This window comes from Antechinus flavipes, chromosome 1 (assembly GCF_016432865.1).
Source record: "Antechinus flavipes isolate AdamAnt ecotype Samford, QLD, Australia chromosome 1, AdamAnt_v2, whole genome shotgun sequence".
NCBI lineage: Eukaryota > Metazoa > Chordata > Mammalia > Dasyuromorphia > Dasyuridae > Antechinus > Antechinus flavipes.
The window spans coordinates 238,136,530-238,155,401 of record NC_067398.1 but is presented as its reverse complement, the minus strand read 5'-3'; the positions used below and the strand labels follow the sequence as shown (position 1 = coordinate 238,155,401).

The 18,872-nt window shown below is 33.9% G+C and overlaps 1 protein-coding gene across 3 annotated transcripts in view; it reads left to right on the top strand.

Annotated features, from left to right (window-relative positions):
- Positions 1–827: 827 nt before the first annotated feature.
- Positions 828–18,872, top strand: part of ALDH1A1 (aldehyde dehydrogenase 1 family member A1) — a 66,983-nt gene continuing 48,938 nt past the window's right edge. Inside the window, exons 1-3 of one of the 3 annotated variants that reach the window (XM_051998437.1) lie at positions 828–917; positions 7,863–7,969; positions 18,243–18,347. In XM_051998437.1, the coding sequence (XP_051854397.1) occupies positions 7,877–7,969; positions 18,243–18,347 (198 nt within the window). In that variant the 5' untranslated portion in view covers positions 828–917; positions 7,863–7,876. Of the gene's footprint in view, positions 973–7,813; positions 7,970–18,242; positions 18,348–18,872 lie in introns of those variants that run through there. The other 2 variants (XM_051998428.1, XM_051998419.1) reach the window with 2 other exon arrangements.

The following is an 18,872-nucleotide window of genomic DNA, read 5'->3' as shown; positions in this document are numbered from 1 at the left end:
AAGCTGTATTATACTACAATAAACTGTACAGATAGTTATTCTTAATAATACAATGATTTAAGACAATTCCAAAGGGCTCATAGTGAAAAATGTTATCCAACTCCAAAGAATTAAAAGAGTTTGCAAGCAGATTAAAACATACTTTTAATTTTAAATTTTTTTTCTTTGCTGTTCTTGGGGATTTTTTCTCTATTTTCTTTTGCAACATGATTAATATGGAAATGTTTTGCATGACTACAATATATAATTTATATAAAATTGTTTGCTGTCTCTGGAAGTTCAGAGGGACCAAAAGAGGGAGAGAATCTGGAACTCAATCTTTTTAAAATGAATGTTAAATTTTTTTGTTTACATGTGACATAGAAAAAATAAAAATTAAATGTAAAATAAAAGAATGCTATGATATTGGCTCTTTTAACTACCCTGGACAACCACAAAACAGGATGGAAATTGCTTGCTATAGTTAAGTCTTTCTCTTCAGAGAATCTTAATAACTCTCCTCAATCAGCATTCTCAAACAATAACTATAAACTCACTAAAAAGTTGTCTCAGTTAAAGGCTACAGTTATCCCCAATAAGTATTCCCCACTAATAGCTATGGAATTTGATGCAGTTCTCTTGGTCAGGCCTCTTATTAGCCAGTAGCTGTGAGCTTCTCTGTTCCCAAGGCAGTCTGAACTAGAAGATACAGAAAAATATGCTAACATCAATTCTACCCCCTTGAACTCTTCTTAGAATTCTTCTGTTAACTGCTTTTCTTCATATGACCTCTGAACTGAACTAAATGCTGAACTGCTCTCTTTTTAAACTGTCTTGATATTACTGGATTCCCTGGGTATTTCCATTCAACTGTCACTTAAGTTATGGTTAGAATCTCATCTTAGCTTTTTTAGGATTTATAATATCTCCAACCTGAGGTAAATTTCCCTACGTCTCCACTTTCTTAAACAGAAAAGAGATTGAAAGACATAGGTAAGGAAACTGTTCAACTTCACCCCCACAGCTTCTCAGTTTTATGTAAAGCAATATCTGCTATACTAGCTAAGGAAGAATGAGAAATCTTTAATTTTTATTCACACTTCTCTTTAGCAAACTTCTATAATAACATGATGTGGACTTTTTCTGACCTTTCTATTAAATCATTCAGGCAGGTGGCAATAAGAATATCTGAATTAAGGCAGAAGCATTGGGAAAAGACAAAGGAGATGTAAAAGATCTTGCATAAGTATGACTTATTTGGCTTAGTAAATTATTAAAAATGAGCAATATGAGAGAAGATATAGCAACCCTAAAATAGAGAATAAGTGAGACTAGTCAAATGGTAGTATTACCAAGAGAAACATTAAAGGTAGAACTAAGTGGATAATATGATTATTTCAGTTTGGGGCATATTGATTTTGAGGAGCTAATAGGAAATACACTAAGGTGATTTTGTAAGTAATTTAAAGATGGGAGTCCCGAATTTTATGCAGAAGAAAGGTCAAGAGTAATATATAATCTTAAAAGTCAACTGCATAGAAGAGATAGTTCAAGTGATGGCAATGAATGAGTTTTATAAGGAAATGATAATAGAGGAAAGTAAAGACTCCATGACAAAACACTGATGAGGAAAATCCACATTAAGGGGTCAATAAGTAGGTAGGAAACTATGTAGGAGAAAGACCAGGAGTTAAAAGTCTCCCCAAAGTCAAAAGATAAGTCTTCAGTAGGATAGGATAGTCAATAGTATCAAAACCCATAGAAATCAAGGAGAATGAGCATTATTTCAATGTATTAGATTTGGAAATGAGTAAATCTCTGGTATCTTTTAATGGAGTAGTTTCAGTAAGAGGCTTAAGGTAGAATTTCAATTGCAAGGATTGAACAAAGAATGGGTAGTAATAAAATGAAAGCATTGATTGGTTGTTTACTGTTTGTAAGTAGTTTAGTAGTGGAATGAAGAAGACAAAGATGTTAGAAACATGAGCTAAAAGGATTATCAAGAGATATGTTTAGGATTCAGGAGAACTGGCGTATTTTTATTTACAGATAGAAAGGAATCAGTAGTGAAGGAATATTTGGGAGCTTACTATACCGGGATCCAAATAGAGGCATCAGGGAATGGGATCAAAAGGGTATAGTCTTTGAGATAAAAATCAACCAAAAAAGTAGGAAGGAACTGAGAGAATACAGTGTCTTTGAAGCCAAAAGATGAAAAAAATATTCAGGAGGATGAAATGTGGTGAATAGTGTTAAAAGTTTCAGAGAAGTTAAGGAAAGATATAGTGAAGATAAATTAAGTGATGATACTGAAAAGCTGAAAAATAGAGAAGAAAACCTGAAAGAGGTTACATCAAATTTTCAATTTTCTTAATGAAATAAGAACTTAGGAATTGAGAGGCAGTAGGGTAGGGGAGAAAAGGTGCTGCTGTTGTGAAATGGATGAGATATGAGAATACTTGTAGACACAGAAAAAGTAGAGAAGAATAATCACTAAATAAGGTCTTTGGAGGAACAATTTCCTGCCCCTCAGTCATCCCATCCCTTAAACATTTGAGATAGAATCACCATTGGTAGTAAAAAAAAAAAAAAATAGATTTGAAACTCACTGTGAGGAGTGAGATAAGTTTTAAGTAAGGATAAAATAGTAGTGTTGAGCAAGGACCTAGTTGAGGTTCTAGATCCTGGTATATGAGTATCCTTTGTCAGGTGTCTTCAAATAATACTTCCCTAATGACTCCCTTCCATCAATAAACAAACATATTCCAATTCTTTTCAATCCTTCACTAATTGACACAAGAGTGAAAAGTCAAAGACTTAGGGGAAAACAAAAGGGGATAATATCAGAAAGCAAGAGGTGGTTGACAGCCAAGCGTGAATAAGCACTAAGGAGATAAGTCAGAGAAAATACACTACTGGGTTTAGCAATTAGAATTTACAAGGCCCGCAGGCCAGATGCGGCAGCTGAGGACGCTTATCCCCCTCACCCAGGGCTATGAAGTTTCTTTATTTAAAGGCCCACAAAACAAAGTTTTTGTTTTCACTATAGTCTGGCCCTCCAACAGTCTGAGGGACAGTGAACTTGGCCCCCTATTTAAAAAGTTTGAGGACCCCTGCTTGAGTCCTAGTATAGTGATGGGGATGGAAGCTAAATTATAAGGCATTAAGAAATAAGTGAAAAGTTAGAAAATAAAGTCAATGAAATACATACTTTTTTCCCCCTAAATTTACTAATGAGGGCAAGGAGAGATGGTAAAATCCTGAAAATGAAAAGGCAGTAGAACAAAAAAAAAGTTGGTAGTGATCAAGATGGTGGTGTTGGTACTACAGGATAAGTGAGATATAAAAATACTTGTAGACAGCGGGAAAGACAGTAGTGAAGGTAAATCAGGTTCCTGGAGGGAAAAATTTTCCTTCCCCTCAGACATAACATATTCTTACATCTCACTTATCCCCAAACAGTCTTATTACCTTCCTTAGATTTCAGTTCCTGTCAATCGGCAGTCTTTCAGTAAACATTTATCAAGCACCTATTATTTGCCAAGCTCTCTCTTTAAGTACTAGGATACAAAAAGAGGCTCAACAAACTGTTTTATTTCTCTCTTCCCTTTCACTTGTATTGGGCTTTGCTAAAAAGTAGTTCAACTTTATCTTCCAATTCAGAAAAATGGGGGTTAGGTTGAACAGTGCTAAATAAAAATTTTGAATTATGGTAGAAAAAGAAAAGAGACTAAGTATTGTGACTGCTTCTCCATAAAGTAAGAGATGAAGTCAAATGTAGGTCATTTGCTAAGGGACAGAAATGGAAGTAGAGTTGGACATTTGTCAAAAAAGTTAAGGAACAGCTGTTGCAGGGTACATAATGGAAGTCAATGAGAGATGAATAGGAATCTAAAGCCCTTCATTGTATATCTTCCAACAAACTTTTACAGAATTATTTCCTGTCCTACCCTTGTAAACTTTCTGTTCCATTCAAACCAGTCTTAATAGCTACAGAGTATCTTACCTTCCACCTCCATACAAATGGCCCTTCCTATTTAAAATACATTCTCTCCTCACCTCCATCACTAAAGAATTCATAGCTCCTTTCAAAGTATAGTTTAGTGCCCCAAACTATGAGATTTTTTTTCTCTGATTCTTTTCTCCCAATTACTAGTATTGTCTGCCTTTTGGAGTTAATTTGAATAAGTTTCTTATCTGTACATATTATGCTATCCAAGTCAAAAATCATAACATAAGGTTCTTGTATGCAGGTTTTTTTTCTTTTTCTTTCTTCTTTCTTTCCCTTCCTCCCTCCCTTATTTCTTTCCTACCTTTCTCCTGTCCTTCCTTCTTTTCTTCCTTCTTTCTTTCCACATAACAAGAACTTAATATTTCCTGACTTTAATTTGAATTGAAATTAGGTGGCTTCTAGATTCTCTCAAAGCTGAAATTCTGTGATTTAGTGAATAAAAGGATTGTCATATAGCCATAGGGCCTAGTTGAAATTAGAAATACAGGTTCAATATATATTCATTAAATATGGCTCAGTGTCTTTGCAAAAGAAATGTGAAAAGCAGGTGTTGGCAGTTGTTCAATGTTGTGTGTAAATTTAAGAGCCAAAGCCACCTTTGAGACTACATAATCCAACTTTCTCATTTTACAGATGAGGAGACTGAAGCTCAGAATAGTGAAGGGAATTGTCCAAGATTGCTTAGTTATTAAGTAGTGGACCTGGGTTGGGGACTCAAACCCAAATATTCTGTTTCCAAATCTAATATGACAAGCATTTATTAAGTGCCTATTATAAGCAAGGCATTTGATTAGGTATTGGGATTAAAAAGACAAAGGTGAAACACAGACTCATTCTCAAAGCAGCTTCTGCACCTTGAGATCAGAAATTCTTTTGACTTGAGATGCTTGCTAAACTACATGTATCTTGCTCATAGAAGACTTAATCAATGTTTGTTGAATTAAATGAAACAGCAAGAATAAGAACAGCAAATAATGATGGGAAGGCAGGTAAAAGAAATTAGTAGTAAGACTACTAATTCATTTTCTTTAAAAATATTTGGATTGATATATTTTGTTTTTTATATTGCCTAGATTTTCCCCTGTTGTAATCCCTTTCTCTCTCAAAAAGTCATGCCTTATAATCAAGAATTTAAAAAGAAAGAAAAGAAACACATCTAAAAAATCGGATATAATAATGCAGTGGTTCACACTATTGGTCCATGCCTCCATACCTATTGATGCTTCTGGCCCAAATCCTTACTGTACAAAGGTGAAGGGAGAGGGTCCTCTCTTATCTGTTCTGGCAGGTGGTCTTTTTTTTTTTAAAGCATTTTCTGTGGATTTTCTCTCTTTTTGCATCATTGTAATCATTTTATGATATCATTTTCCTGGCTCTGTTTACACTTTGCATCAGTTAATGTTTTGCATGCTTCTCTGTATTACTGAGATTATAATTTTCTACAACACAGTAATATTCTACTTTACTCATGTAGCAACTTGTTTAGTCATTCTCCATTTGATGGTTCTTTACTTTTTTCCCCTTTACTTTTTAACTTTTTTTTTTTTTACTTTACATTTCCAGTTCTTTACTACTAAAAAGCTCCACTGCAAATATTTGGGTGGGTATGGAACCTCTATGTCCTTGAAATATGTGCTTAGCAATGGAATCCCTAAATCAAAGGGTTTGGGTTTTTTTAAATCACTCTCTTTGCATTATTACAAATGCATTTCCAGAAAGGTTGGGCTAATTAGCTTTACCAACAATGTATTAACATGCACATTTTTGCCTAACTCTTCCAATATTACTCCCCTTTTATCTTTGCCAATTTGCTAAGGATGAGATGAAACCAGAGGGCTGTTTTGATTTGCAGTTCTCTTCTTATTGGTGTTTTCAAGCACTCTTTCATATGGTTGTTACTGGTTTGCAATTACTCTTTTGAGAATTATTTGCTCATATTCTTTGACCACTTCTCTATTGGGAAATGTATTTATTTATTTTCAAAGATTCACAATGCGATTTATAGTTTACAGTAATGGAATAGTTTACAGTAACGGATTTGCCAAGTAAAATGCACTGGATAATAAAAAGTGACTTGTCTTTTATATCAGTAAAACATGATAGAAGAAGACAATGTGAGAAATGAGGTTGTGAGCCGAGTATGCTAGAGGGCTTTTAATTTGAGGACCACAGCTTTAACCCTATCTTCATCAAGCCAATTGGTATTTGGATGCCTAGACAACTGCCAAGTGGTGAGCAAACAAGGGACCACAAGAAAACAGCTGCCAGGGCATGGATCTAACCAAATTAAGTAACAGCTGTTGTTTAATTATATATTTTTAAAAAAAAAACATATTTTGTGAGAAGTAGAAAAACTGTTTTTTTTTTCCAAAACAAAAGGAGAGAGACAGAAAGGGAGAGACAGAGAGAGAGAGAGAAAGAGAGAGACAGAGAGACAGAGACAAACAGAGACAGAGACAGACAGAGACAGAGAGACACAGAGAGACAGAGACAGAGAGACAGAGACAGAGAGACAGAGACAGAGACAGAGACAGACAGAGACAGAGAGACAGAGAGAGACAGAGAGACAGAGACAGACAGAGACAGAGAGACAGAGAGAGAGAGAGAAGAGAGAGAGAGAGAGAGGAGAGAGAGAGAGAGAGAGAGAGAGAGAGAGAAGAGAGAGAGAGAGAGAGAGAGAGAGAAGAGTTAAAACATCAGATGGGGAAAGGTATAATAGGGGTTTAATGGATTAGAAACTGAGCTTCATACCTACCATTGAGCTGTCTCCTATTGATCAAAAATAAATCAAATTTTTATAGCCCTCAATGAGTTTTCTTCCCAACAATAAATTGAGGGAGTAAGTGAAAGTATTACCATTCCCAAGTGATAGATGAAGAAACTAATTCCCAGATTAGGAAATGACTTGTTCAATTGTCACCCAGGTAGTGAATGTTAATCAGGATTTAAACCCAGGCATCCAGCCCACTCTAAAATACCACACTGCCACCATTATTTTTATATTGCTGCTGTCATTCAAGGCCAAGGTAATCAACATTTTATATCTTCCTCTAAAATGGTTATTCAGAATAAGCAAGGTAAGAAATAATGAAAAATTGTTGTGTCCCAGTCAGTTTCAAAGTTAGCTAAAGTGAGACAGAGCCTTGTAATGGATCCAGTCAGGATAGTCTTGGGTTAGAATTCTGCCCACACTTTATAGTGATATAACCAGGGCACATCATTGCATCTCAGTTTCCTTATCAGTAAAAGATGGGACGATATTTACCTCAAAAGAGTTGTTGTGGGATAGTGATATGACAACTTAGGTAGAATGCTTTGCAAACAGTAAAGTACAGTATGATTGAAGGCTATGAAGAAGCTCTTTAGCTGAAAAAAAAAAGAACATGGGTCTCTCTTCTTTCTTCCACCTCCCAGAAATGGGAGCCCCGAAAGATTTCTGCCTTGTTCCTTTTGCTGAAGTCTGTCTGAGAAATAAAAGTTGTATGGTAACATAAAAGAAAAAGGAGGCAGGAGGAGGAAAGAGAGAGACTTCAGCAACAGTAGTTGAAGCAGCTGCATATTCTTGTTGTCACAGGTTTTAGCTCTGTAAATAAATTCATCTGCAAATAATAAACTATCTCCCAGTGCAGCTGCGGGTCTGGAGAGAAATGGTGTCTTAGGATTTAAGTTGAAAGTCAGAGCCTTTCCACCTTAGGTGTAACAAATAAGTAGTGTCGTTTTCTTTTTGTTCCTAGTTGGTTCATCCAATCACATCCCAGTATGCAAATAATCCCCAGTCCATTCAGATAAAAAGGAACAAATAAAGCTTAAGTGCTCAATCTGGACAAAATCCGCTGAGCTTGTCTAGAACTTCTCTTCACCTGTGTTTCAGGGGCCAGGTCAAAAATGTCTACAAGTGAGGAGCAGCAGACCCCAGCCAAACCTGCAGAGGCGATCATACCTGCTCCACTAAAAGACTGGAAAATCCAGTATACTAAGGTCAGTAGGCTCAGCCAAGCATGTCTATTACCTTGCCTTGGGCAGGTGAAAAATTCACTTGTTTAAAGAGTGGAAAGGTTAATTTCAATTATAATTTTATTTAAGGGTATTAAATAAGTGGAAAGCGTGCACAGTGGGAATCTATATGAAGAATATAGATAAAGATATGAAATGGGACAAATAACTTTATATACTAAGACTACTTGGATTCTGGTTCCTAAACTGTTCTCTTATAAGAACTAGGGCATATTGCTTAGCAAGTTTATGAGTGTTATACTACATGGATCTGCATATGTGGAGGGATCAGGACTTATTTATACTAGGGAAAATAATTCAGTAAGTACACATGAGGAAGAAACTGAGGAAATCCGGGATAATATGCCATGCATAATGACAGTAGGGTATTTTTGTTGTTGTTGTTGTTCGTTTTTTTTTTGTTTTTGTTTTTGTTTTTTTTTTTAATATAGTGGTGGTTAATGAATAACTTGAGCGGGCTACACAGCTGTAAATTAAATGAATGCCATTTTAGGGGGGAAGTGGGTTTGCATCATTGGCATATTTTTCAGATTGAAGAAATGCACTTATTTATCTCGCTGGAGAAGTTTACTGTTATTAGAACAGATGTACAGTGACGAACCAGTTGATGTTATGAGGAGCAAAGAGCCAGACCAGGTCTCAGACATTCCCAGTGAGAGACTAGTGAAAGACTCCTGCATTATTGATTTTAAAATGATTTCTGTGCTATGTATACAAGTGTGCAAGTTAAATCTTCAATGCTCCAAAGAGCTTTATTTTAAAATGATTTCTGTGCTACGTATACAAGTGTGCAAGTTAAATCCTCAAGCTCCAAAGAGCTTTTTAAAAATCTTTAAAACAAGGTAGTGGTGTTTTTGTAATTTGATGTATAACTCCGAGGTAAACTCAGGGACAGAGCAGAAAAAAAGACTAGTCATGTTGCAAATCTGTACATGGCCATTTTGCTTGCTGAACAAACTAAAGAACAACTAATAATCCTAATTACAAAGAGTAACTGGGAGAGGAGAGGGAAAGGGGCTCATTATTTGCAGCTCTGCATGGTTTGGGCATTATAAAGTTTCAGGATGTTTCTGTTTTCATAAACACAGTACACGAGACAGCCTCAGTCAGCTGAGTGATTTCCCCCCTTCTTTGCAAAGCAGCAGTATGGGAAAATGAGTGTTAGCACCATAAATTGTGAATGACCAATAGCTGTCAAATTCATCAAAGCATTCCTTTCAGCAACACTTTACTGAAAAGGAAAGGAAAATGGCTTTTAATTTTATTGCAAATAATTCTGCAGCAAGTTTTTGAAGACAATTTACTCAGTAAAGATGAAATGCAACTGAAACAACTGCAAAATTCCCATCAGTTTTCCCTCCCCATCCTATCTACCTACCCCACAAGTAGGTACCTTAACATTTCATTTTTTAAACATTATGTTCCAGCTGATTTGATTTAGGATGATTTATCCACAGTGATCTGCCATAAGTAGCTGTGCAAAGTCAAATGACTGAAAATAGTGGCTAATATTTATATAGTACTTTGTGATTTTCAAAATGCTTTACATATATTATCTCATTTGATCTTTCAGTCTTGTTTTCCTTTTCTGGCATCATACAGGATTGAACTCTGTTCAACACAGATCTGGGGTTACTTTTAACTATATGCTTTAGTAAAACCATATATCCTAAATCCAAAATAATAAGTATATAACTTATCCTCTTTAATTGCAGGGGTGGAGGGAAAACTTGTGTGGTTTCTAAGAAATTTTTCAGTTTTTAATTCATTTGTGCCACTTTGTGTTGCTGCTTTGTTCTGCAGTTCATTAAAATTTTTTTCTCCTTAAAATATATATCTCAAGGAAAATTTCGGTGTTAAATGTTCTCCTCTTTGTAAATAACAAAATACACACACATATACACACACTATATTTAATGCAAAAAATATCTGTAATGTTTTGTTTGGGGGGGGGTGTTGTGAGGTTAGAATGTGGTGCCTACTGTGGTTATATAGATGAATAAGTCTTCCCAATTGGAAAGCTTTTTTAAAGTTTAGTAGAAGTTAGAATCTAGCAAGACAAACAGTGAAGCTAACAAACAAAAATCACCCTGAAATTTAAATAATAAATCCTATAAATACCAGCAAGTTCTATAAATACAAATATGTTTTAGAGTGACATTCAACTCAATTCAGCAAGCCTTTAGTAAGTGCCTACTGTTTGAACTACTGTGTAATTCCAATTCTTTTACTAGAACATTCTTTTAAAAAGTTAAAAAAAAAAAAGCCAGTATTTCCCAGACAGGTGAATCTGACTACAGGTAGTTCATGTTGGTGTTTGTGTGGCATGTGTGGGTAATAGTGGGTAATAAATTACTTTTTCTTAGAGGTGTTAAATTCAAATTTACTTCCCTAAAAGTAATATTTTATTATTTGCTTTATTAGCCAAAGCCTTTTCACACTTGGAAGAACTGCAGTTATGTATGTAATTAAATCTGAATGAGTGAGTGAACTTTTAAAATCGCCTGACACTTTGCATCTTCTTGTATAGTGGCCCCACCAAAGATCTATTCCAAACTTAAATTAATGACAGGCAACTAAAGTATTTGAAGGTTAAGCTGGATAAAAGGATGATCATTTACCTGGCTCCAGCTGAGAAATTAATCAATCATGCAATCATTCTACAAGCATCTTATGACATTTAGAGGAACTTTTTCTTATTATTTCATTGTAACTTTCAGAATCTTTTGTTCTCACTAGGTAGCAATATGTTAAGATTTCTAAAAAAATAATTATAATCGTGATAGTGCAGTGACTTTGCAAATACTTATATAAAAATGAGTTTACTTTTTGTGAAGGTAATATTTGTACCATGTATATAATTTCTAAAATTTATCCTTCTGTGTACTGTGATCTTTTCTCATTGTTTAGTTGTATTTAGATCTGATAGACTCCAAGATTGTGAATTTGGATCAGATGGAGCACAGGGATTTGCAAAGTACTTCCTGAATTCATTTGGTATTACTTGGATTTCAGGCCACATATATAAAGGAAATTTACATAAAACTCTTACTCTCTGCACTCCATTTTTCTCTGTCTCTCTATCTCTGTGTCTCTCTTATTTCTCTCTTGTCTCTCTCTCCCTCCCTCCCTCTCCCTTCCTCCTTCTTCTCTCTCTCTCTCTCTATCTCTTCTCTCTTTCTCTGTGTGTGTGTGTCTATGTATGTATATGTGTGTGCTTCTGTCTCTTGTCTCTCTGCTTCTCTCCATAGCTGGGTCTCTGTGGGTCCATTTCTCAGTCTCTCTGGTTGTTTGTACACACACACACACACACACACACACACACACACATAGAGTTTTAAATTTTAAAATTACTTCCAATCACTCCTCTTAGTCTTTTGTCCATAGTCCCTTTCAAAAGAGAATTTTTTGGGCATCTTTCTTCTTTGCAGGGGTGATTTTGTTAGACCTTTTCAATGTTTTTATTTTGTTTTGCTGAACCTTCTCTCTCCTAATCCCTTTTGACATATGGGATAAGTTTTGAAAAATTAGATAATAGAAAAATGAAAGTAATCAATAAAAATATTTCTTTATAAAAATGAACTGCCTTTTTTATATTGCCTTTTCTGCAAATCATGGCTTTTTACATAAACAACTTTTTATTTTCTCTCCCCAGTTTTTCCCTTATGATTCTTTCTTGTGTGCTTTTTAACAGCCATGTTCTGTAGATTAGGATCACAACCAAATAGTGAAGTTCTCAATATTTGTGGAGGACTTGAGACTAGTAATTATCTTCCAGCATTTGACCATTTTTCTTTTCTTCAGAAAAAAAAGTCAGGGAGACAGTGACCTAAACAGATGAGTTCCCAAAGGACAGTGTATAGAGCAAGCTTTAGAACAAATAAAATGCCAATCATAATTTTAGTACTGGAAGAAATCTATTAGTTTTCTAATCTAAATCCTTGATTCTGCCCACAAGGAGGAATGAAAGGGGTAATTGACTTATTTGAAATTGCTTTTAATTTCCTTTGGGGATCAGCTTGATTATAGAGATACTTTGAAAAGGACTTCAATTTTTTGAAACCTCTGGTGGCTTCCTGTTTTTATTTATTAAATAGTCCCCCTACAGTGTGGGAAGAGTGAATACACCAACATTACTATGACATTCATAATTTGGACCTTCTGGGTGAAGGGGCCAAATAGCAGAAAACAACTCTTTCTTCATCTATTCTTCTGAAAATTGAAGACTAGTATATATTAAAAGAGAAAACTAAATTATATTAACTTCATATAATTGTATATTAATGGCGGTCTCTATTTTCTTAAGAAAAAGTATACTTGTTGCATTATTTACAACATGACTGTATACCTTGGGTGTTAGCTCTTTAAGAGAAAAAGAGATGTCTGACAGTAACTTTGATTCTCCTTCAGGAACCTAAAAATACCTTTGCACTGGAACTGTTAAATTTTTGCCTAAACTCTGTAGCTTAACAAAGAGAAATCTATTATTGTTACACATTAACATGTTGATGTAATTTGACTTTTTTATCACTTGGAGCCCTGATGATGCCCTTGGCATCCCAACTCTTGCTCATCTACTTCTGAGACAACCAAAATGTTGGTCTCTATCCAGGAGCATAAAGGACAGAGTAGAGAGACCTTCTAGTTTCACCTGAAAAGGCAGATGATAGGAATGAAAGAATTTGAAATATACTTATTTTTAATTCTTAGACCAGTGAGAGTTATTACTTTATCACCTTCTGTCAAAAAAAATTATTTGCATCACCTTTCACAGTTTCAATTTTTAAAGAGAAAAATAGTGATTTTGATACTTAGATGTATTCCTCTCCCTCTGAGAAAGTCCATTTATATGTGTATGTATATGTATATATATACATACAGACAGAGAGCTTCGTATTAAAAGTTGATTTTACTCTCTACCTTTATAAAGCAGGCTTTTATAACTATGTCAGGAAGAGAGTCTCTTGTGATATATAGCACAGGGGACTACCTCTTGCTCCCCAAGTAAAAGTTTCACATGACGTATCTGTCCTACCTGAAATTCTGAGAGTATAGAATAATTTCTTTATCATCTACCACCCTATTTTAATACTCGTTTTTTAACTTAAAATCAAAGATGCAAACATGTGACCTTTTTAGCTAAGTTATCAGAGAACTTTGTTACCTAGCATCCTATTTTAAAATGCAAAAGTAACTGAGGAAGCATCTATTACATATACTTTCCTGTAAATGGGTTTATCTTGTCAATTTTTTCTAGTGGCAGCTAGCTAAAATAAAGACACTGAGGAAATAGGATTACAGAATCCCAGCATGGGAGGTAAACCTCAGAAATTGTCTAGATCAAACCATATCTGAACAAAATTTTTTTTCCTATAATATTCCCAATAAATGTTTATCCACTCTTTACCTTAAGATCTCTGCTTGAAGGGGGGGAATCTTATCACCTCCCAAGGCAGAGAAGATGTTGCTTGATTCCTCAGCTGGATGAGCATCATTTTTCTTCTTTCTACAGATAATGTCACTACCCAGAAAAGGGATCAGGGCTGAAACAAAATCAGAGGAGTGTATTAACTAGCTACTTTAAAAAAATTATATAGAGCCCTTTCCCTCTGTTAATATATTAATTGTGAGTTGATTCAAAACATACTTTTAGTGGATAGCAAAATTCTCTTAAGAGTTACCAACTACTGCTTACCCTTATCCTATATGTTACATGGAATATAGCCTTATATGTTACATGGCTATATTCCATTCCTAAGTTAAAAGTCTTATGAAATCTACATCAATCCATAGCATATAATGAGTTGTTATTTTGGAGGCTCTTTTTCATGATAAGTTTTCAAGAAAATCCGATCTGTAAAAATACAAACTTGGTGTATAAATAAATTAGTAGTCTGTAAATCCAACTTAATAGCCATTCTTAGTTTTCAAAGGTCCTTTAATAGCAGGCTCCCTAATGAGTATAAGTAGCTACTTTTAGAATATTACCTAATAAATTCTGGAATAAAACCCAGAAACTTTTTAAAATGAAGTATTACAAAAAGCACTTTCAATGAAAGACCAATAAGAAATTGACAAAACCTGTCTGAAAAAAATTTAAGTTAATTTAGAATCCTTAGCATTTGCCAAATGAGTCTACATACAGCTTTCCCAAGGACATACCTATTGTGTCCATTTATCCATATATCCAGGGTAGTATCTCCATTTCATGGCTATTTTCAGACCCTAAGACAACCCAATAAGGCAATGTATCCAGTTGGCAGTTGAACTGTTTGGGGGACAAAAGGGGAGTGCCAGTAGCAAACTCTTAAAAAGATTAGGCTTAGAGAACTATGTAGACAGGGTCTGGGTTATTTAGATAGGTTGTAAGATTGCCTAAGTCATTGTGCATTTCAATTGAAAAAACACTCCTAAAGACAAATAAATTATGAAACTCAAATATTTGATTAAAAAAAAGTTTTCATATCTTTGTATTAAGAGAGCTCATAGCTTCAAGTACATATTCTTTGTAAGGAGGTGCAGAATGTTGTTTACACCTGTTTTGGTGCTATTTACGATCACTTTATTGAATGATGTGGCTGTTAATGAAAACATATTAAATAGTCCATAAACTCTATATAATATGATTTAGAAGAAATTAAGACATGAGAGCATCCTGGGCTACAGTGTCACAGATTTTATTAGACATAATATTTAAAGGGCTCCATAATGTTTGCATGTTTTCTCTCTTTGCATTTGTCTTATAGAAGCAGTATTGAGTTATTTGTTTTAATTTCTGAGAGTGATGTGATTTGACTCTACAGGGAGAAATACTTTGGCACCTCTATTTTTCCTTGCTGAGTTAAAAAGGATTATCAACATCAATTTTTAAAAACATTCATTGGTTGACTCTTTTCCTATAACTTGGATTACAGTACAAAACAGAAACAATATCACATTTATTTGCCCATATGGACAATAAATTTTCCCATCTTTTTTTTTTGATGAGTCACATTCAATATAAATTATTTGATTGAAAGGCTATCACCCTCTCCCTTTTCATTCTTTTTGTTTTCTCCTTTATTTTCTTCCTGTTTACTCTTGAGTCTCCATATTTCTTCCTTTTTTGGATTTTTGTTGCAGATTTTACCTCCATTAGAGATAGTAAATTCTGAAAGGCAAGATAAGTGAATTTAGTGTCATAAGATTGTAGAGCTGCAAGAAATTTTAAAGGTGATTGGTTCAACTTTCTCATTGCACAGATTAGGAAACTGGAACCCAGGAAAGTTAAATGACTTGTCCAATATCACACAATAAATATCAAAAGACACATTTTAACTTAGGTAATTCTGAATCCAAATCTAACATCTTTTTATAGTATACTAACTGGGACTTGAGTTTCAGCTTCATCATTTAATAATTACAATAAATTTAGACAAAGGCAGATGACCTACAGTTTGTATCACACCAATATTTTATTCTAGATAAAAACCTTGAACAAACTGTTTTGATAGTTCATCATGATATGGAGAATAATCCTGGATTCTTGAAGGTTGTTCAGGTGGCATATAAATAATATACATAATGTTATATAAAAATGCTATATATGTTATAATTTGTATACGAATATCACAACGTCTTAAAGGCATCTTAAAGGATTATATTGTGTAAAAAATTATAATATTTTTAAAAATAGATATTGTTCCACTTTCAGGTTTATACAATAAATTTAATAAAGCTTTTTTCTTTAGTTAGTAATCTAGTAGAATCCATTTGGGAAGTGACTTTAATGAATAGAATAAGGACTAAATTTGTGATTTCATTGGTTAAAGGCAGCTCCCAAGTGAGGAAACTCCCTTTACCTAAGCAAGTTACCATCATCTTTGCAACTTATAAACTCAAAAAGGTCACAAGTTTAGAGAAGTTAGGTTCCTTGCTCAGAGTCATACAGTAGAGTCAAAGGTGAGACTTCAGTCTAGGTCTTTCTGCCTCCAAGGCTACCACTTTCTATTCTCTATTTTATGTTGCCTTTATTTAATGAATTGATGAAAACAATTTTAAAGACTATAAAGCATTGGGGCAGCTAGATGGTGCAGTAGATAGAGCACCAGCCCTGAAGTCAGGAGGACCTGAGTTTAAATCTATCCTCAAGACACTTAACACTTCCTAGTTGTGTGACTCTAGGCAAGACCTTAGGCTATATATATGTGTGTGTGTATATATATGTATATATGTATATATATATAATATATAAAGCATTATAACATGTGTTTCCAAGAGCTCATTCTTTTAAGTAAAACATTTTCCCTAACTCATTTTCTTTACACTATAATAAACTAAATCAATAATAAATGTTGTTAATATTATAAACTAAGAATAAATAAAACCAATAATTAACAACTTTTTTCGTGGTGTAAAAGCAGATTTATCTAGTTTGTCTGAATTAACATGAATTTGTATTAATGATGTCCAGAAATACTAAGGTTTTTCTGTAGATCCAATATATAATTGCATCATCTCTTTAAAATTATATGATTTATCCACGAAATGATAATTCAAATAACTCATTGACAACTACTTCAAATTTTTATCCTTTTGAATGTAACTTCTATATTTAGGTGCTTATACCAATACAAAAATTTTTAAAGGGGCATGAATGAGAGAAGGGGCGAAATTTTGTAGGTTTTGTCAGAAATGTAAGTAATTTTATTTCATTGAAAAGGGAAGTTTATTAACTAAGGGCTTCAGAAGCCTTTATTCAGATATTTTCAGCTATGTTCAATTCTTCTTGACTCGATTTGGCGTTTTCTAGGAAAAGATTCTGAAGTGGTTTGCTATTTCCTTCTGCTCATTTTACTGAGACAAACAGGGTTAAGTGACTTGCCCAGGATCACACAGCTAGTAAGTGTCTGAGACTAGAAATGAATTTAGTCCCAGCACTCTGTTCACTGAACCACCATTCCCAGGAAATATTGCTGCTGTTCAGTGATATTCAACTCTTCCAGGCCTGTGGATCATACTGTCCATGGGTTTTCTTGGCAAAGAAACTAGAGTGATTTGCTATTTCTTTTTCCAGTGAAATAAGACAGAGATTAATGAATGGTCCAGAATTACCCAGTGCTTAGGTATCTGAGGCCAGATCTGAATTCAGATTTCCCTGACTTCAGGCAATGGTCCAGAGTTACCCAGTGTGTAGGTATCTGAGGCCAGATCTGAATTCAGATTTCCCTGACTTCAGGTCCACTGCTCCGTCCACTAAGCCATCTGAGAAAACCTTAAGTCCCTTGAAAGATGAATGGGACATTGCTTTTTATTAGGCTCATATTCAGTGAAACTCTAGTCTAAGACTTAGTAGAATTTTAAATTACTACTTTCAAATACATATTAGAGATTAGCATTCCTTTATAATTTTAACTTCTCAAACATAAATAGAAAAGTAAACTTCATATTTCTAGTGTCCGATGTTTATTTCAAAATGTCTCTTTTTTTAAAATCATAGACAGTATTAGTTTATTTTTAAAGCTCATTTTCCTTTGTGTCCATATGTCCATTAAAGCAAAATTAAAATCTGGTTAGTTGATCTCAAAGTATAAGTAAAACGTTCAAAGCAAATAGTCTGTCTTACAGTTCAAGGTTTTTTGTTTTGTTTTGTTTTGTTTTTTTTTTAAGATATATAGGAAAGTTCTGTACCCAGATTTTTCTTAATGCTCCTGGAAACAAATTACATGTTTCCATTGTTGTTCTAAAACTCTCGAAAGTACAGAACTATTTTGTAATACCAAATCACTAATGCTATGATTAAGCACACAGATTGAAGTGGAAAATTGAGACAATTAACTCTATAAAACCAACTCTTGCATCAGATTGGCTCTTTTGGGTGAAATCATTCCTTTGAATGATTCCCTTGAAGTCACTATTGTGGGGGTGTCCTTCATTCCCAGTGACATTTTCAGATGAACACTATGGTTTATATAATCTTAAAAGTAGACAAAATAACCTGGGGGCAGGAGATTATTTCGAGAATCACAGAATCTTAACAGAAGGGTTGTAATGAATCATATATTCCAAACTGAACTTGAATGGCAATCTCCTCCACAATATGACCTTTACAAGTCATGTTTTTGGTGGGGAAATAGTACCATTAAAGAAGTATAAATAAGGGTCTTTACTGATGTTTCAAGATAAATTATTATAGAAAATTATTTCCAAGGTTCCTGAACTATGTATATGACTTTAATTTCTTTTTATATTTCTCAAGATATTTATAAACAATGAATGGCATAATTCATTGAGTGGCAAAAAATTCCCAGTCTTTAATCCTGCAAATGAAGAAAAAATTTGTGAGGTGGAAGAAGGAGATAAGGTAAGTTTTCTAATTTGATTTTCGATTTATCTGACAGTTTGTTTTTCTCTTTGTCAGTTTACAAACTATAATTAAACCTACTTTTCATTTTAAAAATTTTAAGTTGGTGTAGTAACTTTTAGATTATTCATTTTAGCACCCAAAGTTTTACAAATGAAAAAAAAAATGAGGTTCAGGTTAATAACTGGCCTGGAATACATAAGTAGTAAGTATAAGATTTAAATGTAGACATTATGATAGCAAAATCAGTGCTTTACAGAAGACTCAAAGAAAAAAGTAATGTCAAAAGTGCCACATATTTTCTTATATCATTCCATAGAGGCTGTTTCTCAATAATTTTATTACTGATGATTGTTTTAAATGATGTGATTTCTTATCATATCCCATACTTTTTCTCTTCCTTGACTTGGAGAGAATGATCCATTTGAAAATGTTTGCTCACCTGTAAGTTAGCAAAAAGAACTTGACCACCACATTCAATGAGTTTTGGTTATTAAACTTAAATTTAAAATCAGTATTTATGCC